We start from the raw sequence: 18,051 nt of genomic DNA, 5'->3' as shown, positions 1-18,051 counted from the left end.
GATGTGGTGTGTTGGAATGGCTGGCAAAGCGTGAAGGTCCCCTAGTCCGTAAGCTCACTGTGAGCAGGGAGCGTGTCCAGTAATTCTGTTGTATTTTCATAAGCACTTAGTTCAGTGCTTTGTTCAGTCGCCTGTCCCGCCGTCGACCCCCGGCCCACGTCCTCCCCCTGGCCCGGAATGCCCTCCCTCCACACGTCCGCCAAACTAGCTCTCTTCCTCCCTTCAAAGCCCTACTGAGAGCTCACCTCCTCCAGAAGGCCTTCCCAGACTGAGCCCCCTTTTTCCTCTCCTCCTCCCCATCCCCCCCGCCCTACCTCCTTCCCCTCCCCACAGCATCTGTATATATGTTTGTACAGATTTATTACTCTATTTTACTTGTACATATTTACTATTCTATTTATTTAGTTAATGATGTGCATCTAGCTTTATTTCTATTTATTCTGATGACTTGACACCTGTCCACATGTTTTATTTTGTTGTTTGTCTCCCCCTTCTAGACTGTGAGCCCGTTGTTGGGTAGGGACCGTCTCTATCTGTTGCCAACTTGTACTTCCCAAGCGCTTAGTCCAGTGCTCTGCACACAGTAAGTCCTCAATAAATATGATTGAATGAATGAATGAATGAATGCTCTACACATGGTAAGTGCTTAATAAATACCATTAAGGAAGGACCTGCTAGATAAACCCTATCTCCTGCAGGAAGCCTTCCGTGACTGAGCCCTCCTTTCCTCTTCTCCCACTCCCTTCTGCGTTGCTCATATTCGCACCTTCATTCATCCTCTCTCCCTTCCCCATGGTACATGGGTATCTGTATATATATGTAATAAATTCATTTCTTCATTTATTCATCTGTTTATTATTCGCACCTTCATTCATCCTCTCTCCCTTCCCTACGGTACATGGGTATCTGTATATATCTGAAATTCATTCATTTCTTCATTTATTCATCTATTTATTATTCGCACCTTCATTCATTCTCTCTCCCTTCCCCACGGTACATGGGTATCTGTATATATCTGTAATTCATTCATTTCTTCATTTATTCATCTATTTATTATTCGCACCTTCATTCATCCTCTCTCCCTTCCCTACGGTACATGGGTATCTGTATATATTTGTAACTCATTCATTTCTTCATTTCTTCATCTGTTTATTTCTATTAATGTCTGTCTCCCCATCTAGACTGTGAGCTCGCTGTGGGCAGGGAATGTGTTTGGTGTTATAATTGTGCTCTCCCGAATGCCAATGAATACTATTATTACCATAAATAATAATAATAATTGGAAAGGTTTATCCTACTCTAGATTGTAAACTTGTCAGCAGGAAATGTGTCTACCTCCTCTGATGTAGTGTAATCTCCCAAGCCCTTAATTCAGTGCTCTAAAAAGAGTAAGCACTCAGTAAATACCATTGATGAAGAACCTGCTGGATAAACCCCATCGATTGACAAAGTTCATCACCCTCTAGACTGTAAGCTTGTTGTGGGCCAGGTCATGTGTCTACCACCTCTGTACTCTCCCAAGTGCTTAGTACAGTGCTCTGCACACAGTAAGTGCTCATCAAATATAATATTGATGGATCAATTGATTGAGCCCAGCCAGAACCAAGCAGAGATTCCACTTAAGGTCCTCCTGTAGACAGACTCGAGTGTCTAATGATCAGTAATGGTTATCATAACCTGTAAGGTGTTTAATATGCAGCAAATCCTTGAGGACACCTAGAACGGAAGGAACCCCTATTAACCTATTTCCCTCTAGAACATCCAAAAGTTTCCATGACATGTTGGCCCATTTTGCACTATGAGTGGCTTAGTAGCTAGAGCACGGGCCTGGGAACCACAGGAATCTGGGTTCTAATCCTGGCTCCACGACTTGTCTGCTGTGTGACCTTGGGAAAGTCATTTCACTTCTCTATGCCTCACATGTAAAATGGGCATAAATAATAATAATGATGATGATGATGATATTTGTTAAGTGCTTACTATGTGCAAAGCACTGTTCTAAGCGCTGGGGAGATACAAGGTGATCAGGTTGTCCCATGGGGGGCTCACAGTTTTAAAAGACTTTGAGCCTCATTTTGGACAGGGGCAACCTGACTATCTTGTATCTACCTTAGTACAGGTCCTGGCAGATAGTAAGAGCCTAACAATTACCACTATTATTATTATTACTGTCGTGTGATGTAATACTAAAATTTGATCATCATTAATATAATAATCAGCAGGTGAAATCCTTCAAAATGATCTGTGCAATTAATGAACCAATCAGTGGTATTTAATTATTCACTGACCTAAATTGGGAAAGTACAATGTAACAGAGTTGGTAGGTGTAATCCTGGCCCACAAGGAGCTTGCAGTCTACAGAGGGAGATAGTCATTAAAATAGAATGGAAATAGGAGAAATAGTATAGTATAGAAATAGTGTAGGACTATTTATATAAGTATCGTGGGACTGGGGAGAGTTATTAGGAGTGTTTAAAGGATAATAGTAGATGCAGAGGGGAGGACCCGGGTTCCAATCCCAACTCTGCCACTTGCTTGCTGTGTGACCTTGGGCAAGTCTCTTCACTTCTCTATGCCTCGTTTTCCTCAACTGTGAAAGGGAATTTCAAAACCCATCCTCCCTCCTACTTAGAGTGCGAACAGGACTCCGTCTGACCTGATAAAGGTGTATCTAGCCCAGAACTTAAAACAGTTCTTGATACATACATAGCAGTTAACAAATTCCCTAACAAAAACCGGAAAAAATGATGAGCCAGGTTAGGTAGGAGGGAGAGAGATGATTGAGTGCCTTAAAGCCAGTGGTAAGAAGTTTCTGTTTCATTGTGGTGGTGGATGGGCAGCCATTGGATGGTTTTGAAGAGGGGAAAGACGTGGACTTGAACGGTTTTTCAGAAAAATGAGAAACAGATAGATGAGCAGTATATATCACCTCCTGGTTGATTGTCTTCAGAGTTTAAATGACAAGGTCACCCCATCTTGCAACTAGGGGTCAGAGCCAGGGATAAATGAGGCAGGGCTCTCCTTGACCACAGGTGACCTCTCCCCACAGTGAATTTATTGAAAGTGAATATTTATGAATACTTAAATGATGCTCTTCTCCCATTTTCAATTTATTTATGAATTAATGGAAAGCCACTCTTCTTTTGATTACATCTTTCCTATCTGTCTCAGGTCCCTTTGTCCAGACCTCCCCTCACGGCAAGGCTGGGGGGACTACTCTTTTAGCACACAGTTTTCTCCACTGGGGATGCACGTGGGTCATCAGTCATCATATACATTGAGCACTTACTGTTGGCAGAGCACTGTACTAAGCGCTGGGGAGAGTCCACTAGAACAATAAACAGATATCCCCTGCCCATAATGACCTCACAGTCGAGAGGGTTAGGGGTGGGGACTCCAGGACGGCTGCCTGGCTTCAGGACCATTTCCCGGATTCCTTCGATGGGTCAGGGAGACCGAGTCACTGGCAAGTGATTTCGCCGGCCCGAGGACTCGTGTGGATGGTGGGGGCAGGAGTGGACCGAGGGGGAGGCACCCGGCTCAATGATGCCCAACTCCGAGTCCTCTTCTGGAGGAAGGGACCCGGGGAGCGGGTGGCAGGCTGGCTTTGGACGGCGTCGGATGACTGGAGGATATCAACTGTAAGAGGCATGTTTGGTCATCGCTCCTGCCCTTCTACAAAGGATTGGTAGATTTGTAAGGACGCCCAGGTTCGTTTGTGGTCCAACGAACGCCTCTCAGGCAGATCATCATCATCATCATCATCAATCGTATTTATTGAGCGCTTACTATGTGCAGAGCACTGTACTAAGCGGTTGGGAAGTACAAATTGGCAACATATAGAGACAGTCCCTACCCAACAGTGGGCTCACAGTCTAAAAGGGGGAGACAGAGAACAAAACCAAACATACTAACAAAATAAAATAAATAGAATAGATATGTACAAAGATCACCTCCATCGCGTCCCCTTCCAAAGCAGTGCGACAAAGCAGCGTGGCCCACTGGAAGCAGCTCAAGATTGGGAGTCAGAGGACCTGGATTCCAGTCCCAGCTCCATCATTTGCCTGCTGGGTGACCATGGACGAGTCACTTTGCTTCTCTCATTGCTCAGTGGAAAGAGCCCGGGCTTGGGAGTCAGAGGTCATGGGTTCAAATCCCAGCTCCACCACTTGTCAGCTGTGGGACTTTGGGCAAGTCACTTCACTTCTCTGGGCCTCAGTTACCTTATCTGGAAAATGGGGATTAAGACTGTGAGCCCCACGTGGGACAACCTGATCACCTTGTAACCTCCACAGCACTTAGAACAGTGCTTTGCACATAGTAAGCACTTAATAAATGCCATTATTATTATTATTATTATTATTATTATTATTATTCTCTGGGCTTCAGTTTCTTCATCTGTAAAACGGGGGTTAAATAGCCACTCTCCATCTTACTTAGATTGCAAACCCCAAGTGGAACAGGGACTGCGTCCCACTTAATTACCTCGTGTCGACCCCAGCACTTCGCACAGTGCTTGGCCCATAGTAAGTGCTTAGCAAATACCACATTTATTATTGTCGTTACTATTTCAGTTGGAGTTCTGAATACCTGGTGATTTCTTGTGATTTTCCAGCTAACCAAATCATTCCCTCCTTTTCATTTCTTGTTGTCTTTTCTCTTCTAGCGGTTATCCCTCTCACTGACTCTGAACACAAGCTCTTACCTTTACACTTTGCTGTCGATCCTGGGAAGGACTGGGAATGGGGAAAGGATGACAATGATAACGCCAGGTTGGCCAAGTAAGACCCGTCTCCCTTTATTCCTGAAAATGAACAATAAAGTGCCTTGTGCCCCGGCCATGATAAAGCTGAGGGAGTGTGTGAGAAGTAGAAATAGTAGTAATACTAATGAGAAGCAGCGTGGAGAGAACACAGGCCTGGGGATCAGAAGGACCTGGGTTCTAATCTCCCCACCACCACTTTTCTGCTGTGTGACCTTGGGCAAGTCACATCACTTCTCTGTGCCTCAGTTACCTCATCTGTAAAATGGAGATTAAGACTGTGAGCCCCATGTGGAATAGGGACTGTGTCCAACACTATTTGCTTGTGTCCACCCCAGCTCTTAGAACAGTGCCTCACACATAGTAAGTGCTTAAACAAATACCACAATTATTATTCTCATCATTATATTATTATTATAAGAATATACTAGGGATAGTAGTAGTAATAATAATAATAATAATAGAGTAGTATTGATTAAGTGCTATAGCAAGTGCTTAACAAATACCACAATTATTATTCTCATCATTATATTATTATTATAAGAATATCCTAGGGGTAGTAGCAGTAATAATAATAATAATAAAGTAGCATTGATAAAATGCTATAGCAAGTGCTTAATGAATGCCACAATTATTATCCTCATCATTATATTATTATTATAATAATATACTGGGGGTAGTAGCAGTAATAATAATAATAATATAGTATTGATGAAATGCTATAGTAAGTGCTTAACAAATACCACAATTATTATCCTCATCATTATATTATTATTATAATATACTGGGGGTAATAGCAATAATAATAATAGAGTAGTATTGATTAGGTGCTATAGTAAGTGCTTAACAAATACCACAATTATTATTCTCATCATTATATTATTATTATAATAATATACTAGGGGTACTAGCAGTAATAATAATAATAGAGTAGTATTGATTAAGTGCTATAGTAAGTGCTTAACAAATACCACAATTATTATTATCATCATTATATTATTATTATAATAATATACTAGGGGAAGTAGCAGTAATAATAATAATAATAATAATAGAGTAGTATTGATTAAGCAGCGTGGCTCAGTAGAAGCAGCGTGGCTCAGTGGAAAGAGCCCGGGCTTTGGAGTCTGGGGTCATGGGTTCAAATCCCGGCTCTGCCAATTGTCAGTCAGCTGTGTGACTTTGGGCAAGTCACTTCACTTCTCTGGGCCTCAGTTCCCTCATTTGTAAAATGGGGATTAAGTCTGTGAGCCCCCCGTGGGACAACCTGATCTCCTTGTAACCTCCCCAGCGCTTAGAACAGTGCTTTGCACATAGTAAGTGCTTAATAAATGCCATCATTATTATTAGTAGTAGTAGTAAGTGCTTAACAAATACCACAATTATTATTATCATCATTATATTATTATTATAATAATATACTAGGGGTAGTAGTAGTAATAGAGTAGTATTGATTAAGTGCTTCTTGGGTGCAGAGCATTGTTCTGAGTGCTGAGACAGAATACCCTGTTGGGAATTAAACACAGCCCTGTCCCTTGGGGGGCTCACAATCTAAAAAGTAATATGGTGAAGGCATAGCTTAACCCTCGGCTATAATCCTCTTGACCTTTGAGGAGTCGTAGGACCTAGGAGGAGTAGCAGCTTAACCTAGTGGAAAAAGTACTGGTCTGAGAGTTGAGGGCCTGAGTTCTAATCCCAGCTCTGCCCATTGCCTGCTGTGTGACCTAGGGCAAGTCACTTCACTTCCCTGTGTCTCAGTTTCCTCATCTGCAAAATGGGGGTTCAATGCCTGTTCTTCCTCCTCCTTATCACTGATGATACTTAGACTGTGAGTCCCATTTGGGAGGGGAATGTGTTCGGGCTAATTAACTTGTATCAGCCCAGGGTTTAGAACAGTGCTTTATGCATAGTAAGAGCTTAACTATTATTATTATCGTTTGGGGTAATCTTATATTTTATAATGCTTCAGAAAAATGAAGATTTGAGCTTTCACCTCAGATGTATTTTACACTCATTTGGAATATGTTTTTTGTTCGTTTCCTCCACCTGGCCTCCCCAGTTTGATTCTGTCTTTAGAAGCAAAGCTGAATCTGCTGCACAGCTACATGAATGTAACCTGGATCCGGATACCCTCCGAAACGCGGGTAAGCCTCTCCCCCCACATAGAGGGTCTTGGCCTGGACGTGTATGTATGGAGATGGCAGAGGGCTTTGGAAATCTTTTTGCCCCCAAAATGAAATCCAGTGGAATGCAATTCTTACAGACCAAGCTGCTCCGTGGCTGCTTTCACGTTGACTTTTCTCCCTCCGACCTCAGTCTTCTTTTCAGAAATGAAGCCCCCTTCCACCACATCCCCATCAGCTCCTTCCCTCCCTCGCAGGCTCTGCCTTTAACTCAACCTGGATGTTGGCATCCTATCCCTCCATGGCTCACTTCGCTTATCGTGTTCTCCCCAGGGGTTGGCGGGGGAAGCTTGTTTTCTCATGAATGGAAGTACAGTGGAAAGCACGGGAAGATTAATGTGGAGGTCTTCCCTTTTTCGACTTTCCAAAGCTTAGGGTTTGAATTTAGGTTGAAAAATAAGATGCTGTCAGTGTGCCTGTGTGAGTGAGTGTGTGTGGAGAGGGGAAGGTGAGAGAGGGTGAAGGTAGGGTGGGCCTAATCATGGGAATTTATCTATTTATGTATATTAAGTTCTGTCTCCTCCTCTAGGCTGGGAACTTGTCATAGGCAGGGAATGTGTCTATTTGTTGTTGTACTTTCCCAAGCACTTAGTACAGTGCTTTGCACACAAAAAGCGCTCAATAAATAACTGAATGAACATCAGTTAAGTCAATCATTGAATACCTTCTATGTGCAGATGATGCTACTAAATGAACTTAGATACTGGGGTATGTTTTCTTGTGTGGTGGTGTTTGCCTCCATGGGTTTTGGGGGATTTTTTGTTGTTGGTGGTGTTTTTTTCTTAAAGGAGAGGGAGAAGACATGCTTACTCACAAAGCAGTCTGTAGGTATGTCACAACATTGAAGTATCTCGGCCAAGATCAGAACATGCTTTGCTGCCGCAGAGCATAATGAATTAATTTTGAGTTTGAGGAAGAAGTTGAAAGTTGGGCAGAGAAGGCCAACTCTTCCTTCCCAGAGATGTCGCTTTCTTCCTCCCATACGTGAAATGAAGAGGCCAACATCTAAACTGGTTGCCGACATTAACTGGGGCCTTGTGTTCAAAAGCCAGCATTGCTAGGAGTAGGACAGAAGGACACCAGGCTGGACACCGAGCCAACCTCTGTGCCAGACACTCTGGGACTTACCCAGGAAATACCAGATGTGCCTCCAGTCCTTTGGAAACTTACTGTCAAACAGAGTCCCGGATGTTATAGCCCTGACCTACAGCTCAAACTGCTGCTGGTTTCTCTCCAGATTGACCATGTCCTGTGTTATTCATTTTTGATATTTGAGTTGTTTAGAATTCTTAATTTTGGTTGTTCTTATCCATGAATGCTTCATGCATTCCCCACTTCCCCTTGCCCTGTCCTCTTATCCCTTATCCTCTGCCTACCCCTATCTTCTTGCCCTGCCTTCTCCCCACTCCCATCCCCCATCCCACCTCCTCCTCCCCACCCCATCCTCTCACTCCACTTCCTTCCCTGCCCCATCTTCTTGTCCCACGCCTCCTCCCCCAGGCAGTTTGCCAGCTTGATTGCTCCTCACTGAGGAAAACTCCCCTTGAGCAAAAAAAAGAAGGAGCATCCTGAACCAGGAGAGGAGTTAAGCAGCGTGGACCCTGGCTAACTAACCCGTCCTTCTGCCGGACCTGGGGTTCCAGATGGGATTGTCCTTCCATAAAGTAAACAGAGGACAGTAACACTCTCTCCTGGAGAGTGAGTTGAGTGTCAAGGGTAGAGAAACCCAGCAGCATCCCAGAGACCTTGACCAGAGATAGAGTTGGAATCAGTAAGTCAGTCAGACGTGTTTATTGAGCGCTTACTATGTGCAGAGCACTGAACTAAGCGCTTGGGAGAGTACAATATAACAGACAGACACCTTCCCTGCCCACAACGAGCTTACAGTCTAGAGGGGGAGACAGACATCCAGCAGATTGCCAAAGAGTCTCTTGCAAATCAAAACTGACTGAAGCCCAGAACCGTCATCCCACTATTTGGTGGAACTCTGGGAAGCTTAGTCGAGACAGGTTCTTGAGCTCCCGTGTTATCGTTATCTTTAAATGTATTTTTTTTTTGGTGGTCTCAGAAGGGTCTGTAAGCCACATGACAAATTGCAGACGAGGCTCGGTCATCAGGACTGTAAGCTACATGACAAATTGCAGAAGAGGCTCGGTCATTAGGACCAAGAACCTGCCCTTTAGACTGAAAGCTCACTGTGGGCAGGGAATGTGTCTATTATATTGTTATATTGTACTCCCCCAATCTCTTGGTCCAGTCTTCTGCACACAATAAGCACTCAATAAATACGATTGACTGACCGACCGACTGATTTGATGCCCGGGCTACTGGCTTGTTCAGAGCCACCCGCCCTGTCTCAGCCCTTCAGTCACGTTCCCTCTGGGGTGCCGAGTGCCACGAGGAAGTAGGCAAACAGGAGTGCTGTCTGCTGTGAAGTGCTTGTGTGGTCTTTGCCCACATTAACCAGCTCGAGGCAGAATCGGAACTGGAACCCTGGCCTCCCGATTCCCGTAGCAGGGCTCTCTCTGCCTTACCAACAGCCGGGCTTCTGCAGATGGCGCAGAGATCCAGAGGTTGCCTTTTAGATGCTCACTAGATGCTATCTAGAAGCTATCGGAGGGCTGAGACAAGACAGAGATGCCAAAGTTCTCCCAGATCCACACACAAAAGCTTTCCTGTTTCCAGGCAACCTGCTTTATGATTTCACAGGAAAAAAAAAAGCTATCGAAGTTCCCTTCTCAGAAGGGTTCTTCATATGGGAACAATCCCGCTATTTAACATGCAGATTATAAAGTCTCTACAATGTACTAGTGCAGACGGCCTCAGTCACGCCTTTTTAAAACCACTCATTATCGGAGCCAAACGCATCCTGTTTCTATCCCTCCTGAGGTTTCCTTTAAGGGCTCCACCTCAGATGCGCTGAAAAAAGAGGCACGTTAACCTCTTTTAAAGCCTCATCAGAGCACATCTCTAAATTCTCAAATCAAAGCAAGAGAAGGAGGCTTTTTTTTTCCATTGGAATTTGTTAAGCGCTTACTGTGTGCCAGGCACCGTACTAAGCGCTGGGGTAGATACAGGCTAATCATGTCGGACACAGTCTCTGTCCCACATGGGGCTCACAATCCTAAATCCACGTTTTCCAGATGACGTAAATGAGGCACAAGAGAAGTGAAGTGACTTGCCCAAGGTCACATGCAGCGGACAAGTGGCAGAGCCGGGATTAGAAGACAGGTCCTTTTGACTCCCAATCCTGTGCTCTACCCAGTAGGCCAAGCCCCTTCTTTCCTTTGGAGAGAAACCTTTCCTTCTCAGCATTATGTTTTAGCTCTAACCTCTTCCCGATTTCCCTCGCTAGGCTCCTTTGGCCCAACCAGAATCCCCCACGGCATCGGCCGGAGAGGACGTTCAGTCCCTGGCCGACTCGATGGACTCCGACCGTGATTCCGTCTGCAGTAACTCCAACAGCAATAACGGGAAGAACGGCAACAAAGAAAAGGAAAAGGAGAAGCAGAGGAAGGAGAAGGACAAAAACCGGGCGGATTCGGTGGCCAATAAACTGGGAAGCCTCAGCAAAACGCTCGGCATCAAACTGAAGAAGAACATGGGGGGTCTGGGGGGACTGGTCCACGGGAAGATGAGCCGAGCCAATTCCGGGAACGGGAAGAATGGCGACCCGCCGGAGAGAGGCAAAGAGAAGAAGTCCAAGTCCCGCAAAGGCAGCAAGGAGGAATCGGGCCAGTCGGCCAGTACCTCCCCGTCGGAGAAGACGACGCCGTCTCCCACGGACAAGGCGAGCGTGTCTCCATCCGAGAAGAACGCCAGGTCCCCGTCAGACAAGCAGACGGACACCTGGAAGTACAGCACCGACGTGAAACTGAGCCTCAACATCTTGAGGGCCGCGATGCAAGGCGAGCGGAAGTTCATCTTCGCCGGCCTCCTCCTCACCAGCCATCGGCATCAGTTCCACGAGGAGATGATCGGCTACTACCTGACCAGCGCCCAGGAGCGCTTTAACGCCGAGCAGGAGCAGAAGAGGAAGGAGGCGGAGAAGAAAGCGTCGGCCCCGGGGGGGTCCTCCGGCAGGAAGCTGGAGCCGGAGGCATTCCCCAAGGAGAAGCTCGAATCGTCGCCTCAAGGCGGGGCGTCGCCAGTCCTGCCCGCAAGCCATACCTCTCAGCTGGTTTTAAAATTCAAGGACCGGACCAGTCCCCCGCCCGGGTCGTTCCCGTCGCCCGGCCACGGCGCCAAGAGGTCCGGGCCCACGCCGGTGTCCGTCCACTATAGCCATACCCCTCCGGTCCAGAGGCAGAGCGTCATCCATTTGCACGACATCAACTCCAAGCCGGCCAGCTTCCAGGACGACACCTTCAAGCCCGTGGTGGGCACCCTCAAAACCTGCGCCACCTACCCCCAGCAGAACAGGTCCCTGTCATCTCAGTCCTACAGCCCAGCCCGGGCTGCAGGCATCCGCACGGTGAACACGGTGGAGTCTCTGACCTTCGCCCTGCCCGCCGAACACAAGTCCCAGACGTACACGAACGGATTCAACCCCGGCGACGTCCGAGACGGGCTGGAGTTCGCCGACGAGGAAGCCCCGCAGACCTGGTTGAACAATGAGAAAAACAGAGGCAGAAGCACAGTTTGCCCAATATATTCCATCCAGCAGAACCGCTGTAAGAAAGAGAACTGTTCCTTTTATGGCCGGCCGGAGACGGAGAACTATTGCTCCTACTGCTACAAAGAGGAGCTCAAGCGCAGGGAGAGAGAAAACAAGGGGCACAGGCACTGAAAACCGCGAGGATGCCCCCAAACCGCTCGGTTTGCATCGGTTCCTGACGAGAGGGAAAGAGGGTCGGGGCCCCGGAGCCGAGAGAATCCTCAGAAGGGACCCAGCAGATGACATCCGGCTCGTTGCTTCTTGGGGGAAAGGCGGAAATGAGAGGATTAATTTATCATAAAGAATTTATTTTCCATTTCGTCGGTGTCTTTTTTACATACACTGGTCAGCTGAAAGGTTATATCCTCCTTTGTCAGTGCTGTGTATATGTACGGTCAAAAATTACTAATGGTGCCTGAATTTACACTGACATCTCTCAGGTAGTAGAAGGATAAGGGAAAACAAGTCATAATATTGGAGATGTGATGTTGTACCAGGAGAACATCTGCCTCATTCACATGTGAAATCCAATAGCCATCGTGAGAATCTCTTTCGTTCCTCAACAGATAAGTGAATTTCACAGCCCTTTGTTTTCGGAAGGGAAATAATAATTTTGCATACTTTTTGTAACATAGTGACTGACATCTTCCATTTTTAGTACACGTCGGTATGCGTTCAGTTAGAGGTGCGAGGTGTGGAAACCAAATGCGAAGAAAGGCCCGGATCTTTTGCTTTGCCATGTATGTGCTCCGTCCTCATTAGCAAGCGTGCTCCGAGGTCTTTATGCGCCACTCCACCCCCCAGCCCCAACCCCCGCACAGCTCTATCCCATTTAAGAGAGGATCCCTTGGTCATTTGCCCATGATCCCTAGATTGATTCCCGACTTTGGAAAAATGTGGTCGGTCCCTGGCGAACGCAAGGTTCATCTCCTATGCGAACTCTCTTCTCAACACCCCCACTCGATGGAAGAGGTGACATCGACACTGCCATCAAGCAAGCCCGGTGATGTAGAAAATGGGTACAATCTAACCTACCTCACAGGGCTGTTGTGAGGTTAAGTTTGTGTCGGTCGGATGGTTGGAGATACTCCAGAAGCAGGAGCTAGATATTGACATTGCTAGTTGTGGACAGTTCCAGAAAGGTGGGCTGGGCTCAGGAAACTCTCCCGGGGGAGAGGTAGGCCTAAGCCTGTTTGAGCACGATTACGCTGGGATGCTCAACTTTTAAATTTTGGTACCCTTTTCATAATGAACAGTTTTCAGTAGGCAGATGGAAGGAAATCGAGTATTCAGGGGATGACCAACAGCAAGCGGGGAGGAAGGTGAAAGAGAGTGAGATGTGGGCTTTTTAAAAACCCAGAACAAAAGCAGGTAACAGATGTATTTGCTTGTGCTTTCTCTGCAAATTGGCCTTTTCACTTGAAATATCAAACAACAGAAAATGAAGCCAGGAGGTTTCCCTTCCCCTTAGGAGAAACCTGGGTGCAGTGTATGTTGGAAGATGCCCTATTTGCTTGTGAACCCAAGCCTGAATTTTTTTTTTTAACCTTTGGTCAAAACATGAGTGATTGTTGCAAGATAAAGGATGTATTTTCAAATGAGATGAAAATGTGATTGGGCCCAATTTGTTGAAATTCCCCTAACTTGTGTGTGCCTCCCATGTAAATTTCTGAAAAGTGTATCCATAGCAACCATATTTTCTACAGCAATACCCATTATCTTGCCATGGATTACCTCTAATGATAACGTGTATTTTAGCCAAGGAAATCTGTGATTTCAATTTTTTTCAATTAAAAATTCAATCTTGTTAGTTTCAGAAGAATATCAATCAGGAGGAACAAATCCTCAGTGAGGGGGGGAAATAATTAAGATTACCTAGTCAAGCTCTAGGATAACATCTGACGTTCTTTACGAAAAATGCTTCTAAAAGAAGCTATCACAATGCTCAGCTTTAGAATACCGCAGTTTAGATCTGTCTCTTGATTTGAGTTGAGTGCTTCACCTCAGGAGGAGAAAAGGAAGAACAGAAATAGCAAAAAAAGTGATGCATTTTTTACTTGTTTTAAATATTAACAGTAGAGTAATTTCTGTGCATAGTTCCTTTTTTATTCTGTGGCACATGAGGTTTTCAGCAAATTCAAGTTTTACATGAGCCAATTACTAGAGTCAAAATCATTTAGTAAATAGAAACTTTACTGAAATTTTTTGAAAAGGTTCATTTTGGGGCTGAATGATACTTTACCTCTGTATTAGTAATATATTTGTCTCTCCTCCAAGTGTTTTTGTTACTCAAAATAAGAAAAACAAAAGGTTTACTTTTCTTTTATAAAAATCTAGCGTATGGTTCTATGACAGCTCTTCAGATCAACACATTATCTCCTGTCTGTGCTAGAACGTTTGCTTTTAAAGATAGGTTTTCCATGTTAAATTCTTGCTTCAATTGTAGAAACACAGACATCTACTCGACTGATTGAATGCCGTTGCCGCTGAACACCTTAAAAAGATTTAAAAAAAAAAAGTTCACCTTGGAAAAGGCTTAAATCCACCCACAAGAATGGATACATCCTTAGGCACCAGGCAGAATGAAAGTTAGACAAAGCAGGCGTTTGTTTAAAAGGTTTCTAATGCACAGCCTTCCTGCTATTTGAAATTTTCAAAGTCGAAACTTGCTATGCAAATCTTCTACTTTAGTCGTATACTCCGATGGGTGCAACAGGTCTGTTCACTTGGAGGAAATCTTATATAAAATGACAGTACCCAAAAAAGGGGGTGAGCTACTGCATCTTCTCAAAAGTAAAAGGAAGCCTCGAGCAGTTGAAAGGTGTGCCGCCTAATATCTTTTGCGACATTTTTGAAAGTCTGAAATGGGGCCTCTGGCCCTGAGCTCTTCACCACTCACACAAAAGGGTCCGAGGGTCCAAGACGAGCCAGTGTTTGATGCAGCCATGGTGGGTGTGACTCGAATGAGGTGAGAATGCCCGATTGATTCTCCACAGTGGCCATGCAGGCCGCAACAGTGGCCTACGCTGCATTTAACCTCTGGGGAAGAGGAAACCCTTGGAGTCGGGGACGGCCAGAGTTTCCAGAGCTGATGTCTAGATTTAAAGCTGATTCTAGTGACTTTCCCTCAGGCAACCTCCACACAGGAGGAGAAGCATCCTAGAAGAAACAGGTCTGGCGGGAAAATCCCCACAGACTAACTTCAAATTTAGAAGCCAAGCACGGGAGGCTCTCTGCTCGACTAACTAACCCCCAGCTTACTGCCCCCCACCACCACCTTAGCCCCCCTCCACGCGGCTCCTAACGTTGATCTTCTTGACTCCACAGTAGAGCAGTCTTTGAGATCTCTGGAGCCATCCTTTTTTCCACACAGTGGTTTTAATTGAGCCGGTTTTCACAGTGATAGTCTCCTGTTTATTGGACACTGGTAATCGTGATAACCCTAAGGCTGGACACGAGAGAATTAGGATTGATCCCTGGCCCGAGGCTTCCCAGCCTCAATTGTTTTCTAACACTAAAATCACAGCATGCTGACCAAATGGTGCCTTTACTTTCTCAGCGAAAGGGAGAATTGGATAACCAGATGAAGAAAGGAGGAGTCTTTTCCTAAGGCTGGAGTAGTGGAAGCACCATTAGAAGACCCAAATTCCCATTGGAATTATCATCCTTATGGCACTAAAGCCGGGCCCGGATAAGAAAATAAGTGATCCTGGTCCGAAGTGGTTTTTCAGTGTAGAGAAGCAGCGTGGCTTCAGTGGATAGAGCATGGGCCTGGGATTCAGAAAGATCTGGGTTCTAATCCCGGCTCTACCTCGGGCAAATCACTTCACTTCTCTGGGTCTCAGTTACCTCATCCGTAAAATGGGGATTAAGACTGTGAGCTCCACGTGGGACTGGGATTGTGTCCAATCCGATTTGCTTGTGTCTACCGCAAAGCTTAATACAGTACCCAACACATAGTAAGCACTTATCAAATACCACAATTACTATTATTATTATTGTTATTATTATCATTTGGTCTGTTTTAGGTCTTTTCCAGTGTGCTACAGATGTCTTTGCTGAAGCTTTGGCAAGTTCCATGAAAGATCACCAAATATTTATAAAGCATAGCTTACATCATTTCAGGAATTTACTTTACATTTATGTGCACATGTATTCACTGGGTATGTGATTGAAGAAACAAAGTCATTGTTCAAGATCGCTGTTTGTAAGTGGATTCCGTTTGTAGATTTTGGGGCTGGGTTATGTTGAGATTTTACGAGCCAAGTTTAAATTGTAATATAGAGATTATTTTTATATTATTTTCAAAATAGGCCAGAGAGAAATATTTTGAGCCTTTATTAAAACAGGGTTGTTGTGTGAGAGAGGTATAGGAATTAACCTTGAAAAAAGAGCTTGGAAGCATCCTCCTGAAGTTCTAAATGCTATTTGGTGTGCACGCAAATACCTATTTGAAAGTCAGAATGTACAAATGTTTTTTCTTAATTGAAAAGTTTGATGTTTCTCCATGAATTTTGGTACAGTACTTTCCCTTTCGTAAGCACGTTCAGAGAGATGAAATTGTCAGGAACGTTTCTTACACGAAAACAACGTTCCTATCTATGGTGATTACTCAACTGGGATTTGGAGCGGTTTGAATCCATTATTGGAGATACATTTGCTTTCTTTAAATGGATTTATGCCACCATTTGCAAAGGCTCTCCACAGTTGGAAATTTTGTGAATTAAAATAACAACAGTACACCCAAACAAAGGGTAAAATAAATCACTCTGGATGTGTGAAATATTTCCGTATTTTGTTCCTCCACAGCCTTTTACGTGGGGTTAGCAGTTAGGCTGCACCAACCAATAATGTAATTTTGTCTCTACTCTGCCCTTACAAACATGCTTATTTTTCAGATCACTCTATTTTTTTACCAAAAGTAAGTAACCTATTAAAATGTACTTGAATATCATTTGCCGGGGAAGGGAAGGCCATACCTAACAGCTAAGCAAGAGAAATGCTTCAGCCCTGCTTTAAGCTTGCAACAACGTTAGGTGGAAAGTGGTAACGTTGTATGTTTCGATGCGAGGGAAGATGTGTGGCGTGTATTGCAGGCGTGTGGGTCCTTTCTTTATGACAGTGTCTTCGTTGCGGGCGATGCAGACTATCCACAGAACCATTTGCCCTCCGAGGCGAAGTGAAGGGAAGGGTAATGGCCCTGCGGATAAAGAGGGCCCTGCCTTAATGAACCAAAATAGAAATGTCCCTTTTAATTTACCAACTGATTTCTTATCCCCACTACTGTACTTCTTGCACAAGGGCTGGTTCTTTTAGAAGTAGCATCATTTGAAAGTAATCTGCTTCTATTGAGCGAGCGGGAGTCTTGATCCCGGTCTGCTGTATCGTTGGATACCTAGGTGTACTGTACTAAGGGAGACTAAATGGCTGATGCATATTTGCACTGTGGAACGTGCGGTGTGGTTTCAAGCAGGCACGTTCCGAACAGCCTTAAAGTTGTGGCTCTTTGGGGACTGAGAGTCACTTAACTGGATAGAGCCTCTGTCCCAACTCCTCATTTAATCATGACTGTAAATCCCTTTAGTCAGCTGCGGCCTACCTAATTGCCTACCGCTTTGGAGTTGTTTGCAGCTGAGTGGCTTTTCTTGAATCGAAGGAAAGCACGCCTCTCATTCCAAGTTACGATTCATAAAGCGCTCACCGATAGGCAGGGGAGAGGGCCACAGCAATTAACTAGAACGGGCAGATGGGTGAAGATCTGGTAACTGTGGCAACTAAGTGTTCGATGTTAATATGTAGTAGGGATTAGAGTGCGTGTCCATAGCAATATTTGCCACCGGACCGTCCTAAACTAAGAATGCTGTCAATTCAGCATTCCAAGTAGAGATGTTTAATTCCTTAAATAATATTCATTGCAAAAAAAAAATACCCACACCATCCATTGTAAAGTCAAAAACATAAAAAGGCTTATAATGGTGGGATGAAAACAGCTCCAGACATGCCCAGTTAATTGTGCTCTGGTTTGTTTTTGTTTTTTTTCCTGAAGATTTTCTGTCATTAAAAGCAGTTTTAAATGAGAGGGGAACCCAGGGGTCGCTTTGTCAGAAGGTCTGGTGGAGCTGCCTAATCTTGTTCTCTGCACATATTTTTTTTGGTATTTTATCAGTGCACACGAGTGAGCAGCTAAACGTTGCATTTCTCCCACTCAGGAAGACCTCATAACCTTGGCTTGGAAGCTTCTTCTTTTGGTTAGCATCATGAAAATACCCTCAGTAAAAGAGAATGAACTGAAAACACACAGCTGCAGGAATGGTATGAAAGCCATTGTCCCTAAACGATGTAAACTGCAAAACTTTGATTTATAGGATATTACAGAATTTAGGGAGGTTCTTTTTTTTCACCTTTCTAGTTGTGGAAAAAAATTACTAATTCTGTGTATACTTATATGA

At 44.7% G+C, this 18,051-nt stretch overlaps 1 protein-coding gene across 1 annotated transcript in view; it reads left to right on the top strand.

The window, feature by feature from the left end:
• OTUD7A (OTU deubiquitinase 7A) overlaps window positions 1-14,508 on the top strand; it is a 203,784-nt gene extending 189,276 nt beyond the window's left edge. The window contains 3 exon segments of the mRNA XM_038746785.1: window positions 4,667-4,781; window positions 6,822-6,906; window positions 10,301-14,508. Of these exon segments, the coding sequence (XP_038602713.1) occupies window positions 4,667-4,781; window positions 6,822-6,906; window positions 10,301-11,734 (1,634 nt within the window). The 3' untranslated portion in view covers window positions 11,735-14,508.
• The last annotated feature ends 3,543 nt before the right edge of the window (window positions 14,509-18,051 follow it).

Source organism: Tachyglossus aculeatus, chromosome 5 (genome assembly GCF_015852505.1).
Source record: "Tachyglossus aculeatus isolate mTacAcu1 chromosome 5, mTacAcu1.pri, whole genome shotgun sequence".
NCBI classification, from domain to species: Eukaryota; Metazoa; Chordata; class Mammalia; order Monotremata; family Tachyglossidae; genus Tachyglossus; species Tachyglossus aculeatus.
The sequence above is the reverse complement of the archived record's forward strand: the minus strand, read 5'-3'. Positions and strand labels throughout refer to the sequence as shown.